We start from the raw sequence: 3402 nt of genomic DNA, 5'->3' as shown, positions 1-3402 counted from the left end.
CAGTGTCGCTCGTGCACAGGAAGAAGTCGGTCGGGCATTGACTTTAGATCACTTTCGGGGATACCTTTTCTTGATTTGGTGAGTAATTTTTTAACGCTAGTTTTTTAATTACTGTCTCAATAAGACCAATTAAATCAATAAGAGACTAACTGTGTCTGACACTGACTGGCTAACTTATCAGAAACCTGTTTTTGAAGTATTAAGAGTAATGTTTGCGATGCGGTATCTTGTGATCAAGGTGAGCTTCCTAACCATCGGAATAATTAATTATAATTTTAAAATTTTTTGATACATTAGTTTTACATTTTCTTTATTTCGAGAATTTCAAAATTTCTTTCCCCCCTTTTTCTTTTTTACTGCATTCTTATCTGGATTTAATTCTGGTATTTATACTCTCGAGGTGAGGAAGATCACCATGACTAGTTAATAATTGTTATATTCTATGTATGTGATTGTATTAGTTATCTCTGAAGAAGGCTCAAAAATGAGCCGAAACATGTAAGTGCTTTAGTAAAATAAAGAATTTTCACGCTACGATAGTCGTGTTATTTGCGCAACGTCTCCCGCGCTTGACTCCTACTGCCCTTGTTCTTTCATTGTTTTTTGTATTATTATATTTTCCTAATACGGAGTTTCCAGAATAAATACAATTATACAGGGTGTTTCTTAAAAACCGCCCACTAAGCACATAGCGCTATTTCTGATAAAAAATTGAGTCGATAAGTATTAGGAAACTTTTTCCTACAATGCTTACTGAAGCAGTTATTATCGAGTAAAGATGATCCAATCGACGCCGTGCTTTAAACGGACGCACGTCCGTGAGCCGTACGCCTAGTAATATGCGTGAGCGCTCCACCACACCGCTACGCTGTTGACTTCACCGCTATCGCGCAATGTCCTCGCATGTCATATTAAAGCGAAAAATTACGATCTTTGTCAATGAATAAATATTATGTTACGATAATATAATAATTATACAAATTAAATACTTAATAATAATACAAATTAAAATTATATCATAATAGACGTTTGTAATTATTGTTGTGTTGCCGAACAACTTTAATTCCGGATAAAGATATTTTAATTTCTCAAAGACCGCTAATAACGACACGCATAAGTCATTTTATCTTGTAACAACATAAAACAATATTCTAGAAATAATACTGAAGAGCTTAAATTTCTAGCTGTCGACTTGTTACATAATAATAATTCAACGAATTTTAATTATGTCAAGCCATAGTAAAAATTCTATGAATTGAAATTATGTCATGACATAATATGATAATTTTTTAATTTTTATTACGTCTCGCACATAATAATAATTTGGTTAATTAAAATTGCGTCTAAACTGACATAAAAATAATTTCTATTATGTGTTGACATAATTTTAATTTTTAATTAATTCAATTATTATGTTACAACATAATTTTAACGCGGCAGTTAAGGATTTGAGTTCTTTAATATTGGTTGAAGAATATTGTTTTATCCCATTAAAATTTAAAATAGCTTGTATTTTATTACATGTTTTTATTGCATGTTCCGACATACCTTTCATTCATTAACAAGAATCGTAATTACTTTTAGACAATTGGGTTGTTGAAAAAAAAATTATCCGTATTATCTTTTTATTGTAAACGTGCATTAATGGCATCAAAACACAAAAATGAAAACAAAATTGTTTTTGTGCAAACCTGTAAATTATTATTAATAACTTTACTATCATAAAAATTCAAATTTTGTAACGTGATCGTAAAACGCCCCTCGATTGGCGTATGGGCTCGTTACGTCACGATGTCATACGGTCGTCCTGCAAAGACTGGATACGATATGTTTATAAAGATACAGCTTTCTCAAACGACTCAAAATTATTAATATATTCAACTATTTAGCCGAATTTCAACACGGTGATGTGTGAAAAAGGCTTCGTGAAAGCAAATAGTAGTAATTTGCCGCAAATCGACATGTTTACAGTGTTAACGTTTCTTAGAGATGATGATCGTTTCAATGCTCCAGAAATACGTTCTACCAAAGCTTTATTGTAAGTAAAATAATTAAGTTTTATTGTGTAGCTGCTCATTAAGAAATAAAATTGAGATTAAAACGAGTATTTAAAGGAACTGTCGTGAAAACTACGGAGATATAGCTATAGGTTATGTTCAACTAAAACGTGAAGGAGATCTCTGCATCGTAAAATGTCGAGTATGCCCTGAACATAAGGTTCGAAGCAAATCATATTCAACAACATTAATCATTAATGAAGCAACAGAGAAAATCATAGACGTTCAGTGTCATGATTGTGCAGCGGCAACAGGTATCTATGAGTATATGCAATGAAAGGTGATGCATTATTACCTGTTATTATTGCCAGCCTTCCTTTAAAATTTGTTTTATATTACAGGTGGATGTAAACATGCTTTGGCAGTTCTCATGTGGGTACACAGAAAGAACGATTTCTTTACAATGGAGATTTCTATTTATTTGACTTAAATTTATTTCATTGGAACAATCTAATTTTTAATGAAACATTATTTTGTTTAATACCAATATTTTAGTTTAAATGCGTTAAAACCATATCATTGGCAGAAAAATCACGTTTATTTAGATCAATATTTTTCGATGAAATAACATTTTCTTTGATTACACTAAATATTATTCCATGAAATAAAACGTTTCTTTGCGTAAAATTAATATAAATTATTTGTTTGATTGAAATAAGCGTGTTTTTGAAGTAACCGCTCGTTGGCATTGTCGCGTTTGGCGCATTGAGTTTTCTACGCTCGGCTTAAGTTGTTTAGTATCTATTGTGTTAGAAAATATAGACGCTCGTACAAATATAACGTAAGCTTTAATGAGTTCACGCTATCATTTCAATGTGTCGTAATGAGATCGCAATGCCTCGCTAACAACTCTCACGAGAAAATCATGTCGTCAATCAAACGACTATCGGTCCGCCATTGATCCTACGCCGTGGATCTGCATTGTATTCCTACGCCCTGTGTAGTTCTAACGCGTAGCTTGATCATTCTTCCTTACAACAGGACATTATCCGTCATCGCCAGGTATTCCGTCTTTGCAGTGTTTCCGTCTTCGTGTCGTGAAAGTCTTTGTCGTATCAAAAGTTTTTGTCGTGTCAAGTGTAAAAATGAGTTTCAACAGTATACAATTATTTTTAGAGGCATGTGATATGATACATTTGCTTCCAACGTTTACCGGTAAGTATTTTACATACACATTATGTATGTTTTTCTACATTATATATATTACAAATACCTTCCCATACTTTTTTATGCCTTAACATGCTTTATCCTTATGCATTATTCGATATGTATGCAACTTCGGATAGGTTAGGCATTTGTCCTTGGGTCGTTGAGGCTATAGGGCCCCGCCTGCTGGATTGGATGG

General features: G+C 32.7%; 1 protein-coding gene across 1 annotated transcript in view; it reads left to right on the top strand.

The window, feature by feature from the left end:
* The first annotated feature begins 1907 nt into the window (after positions 1 to 1907).
* Positions 1908 to 3402, top strand: part of LOC108730378 (uncharacterized) — a 12826-nt gene continuing 11331 nt past the window's right edge. The window contains exons 1-3 of the mRNA XM_018460036.1: positions 1908 to 2038; positions 2115 to 2311; positions 2399 to 2433. Coding sequence (XP_018315538.1) covers positions 1908 to 2038; positions 2115 to 2311; positions 2399 to 2433 — 363 coding nt within the window. The remainder of the gene's footprint in view (positions 2039 to 2114; positions 2312 to 2398; positions 2434 to 3402) is intronic.

This window comes from Mycetomoellerius zeteki, unplaced genomic scaffold, assembly GCF_001594055.1.
Source record: "Mycetomoellerius zeteki isolate Tzet28-1 unplaced genomic scaffold, Tzet1.0 scaffold903, whole genome shotgun sequence".
Lineage (NCBI taxonomy): Eukaryota > Metazoa > Arthropoda > Insecta > Hymenoptera > Formicidae > Mycetomoellerius > Mycetomoellerius zeteki.
The sequence above is the reverse complement of the archived record's forward strand: the minus strand, read 5'-3'. Positions and strand labels throughout refer to the sequence as shown.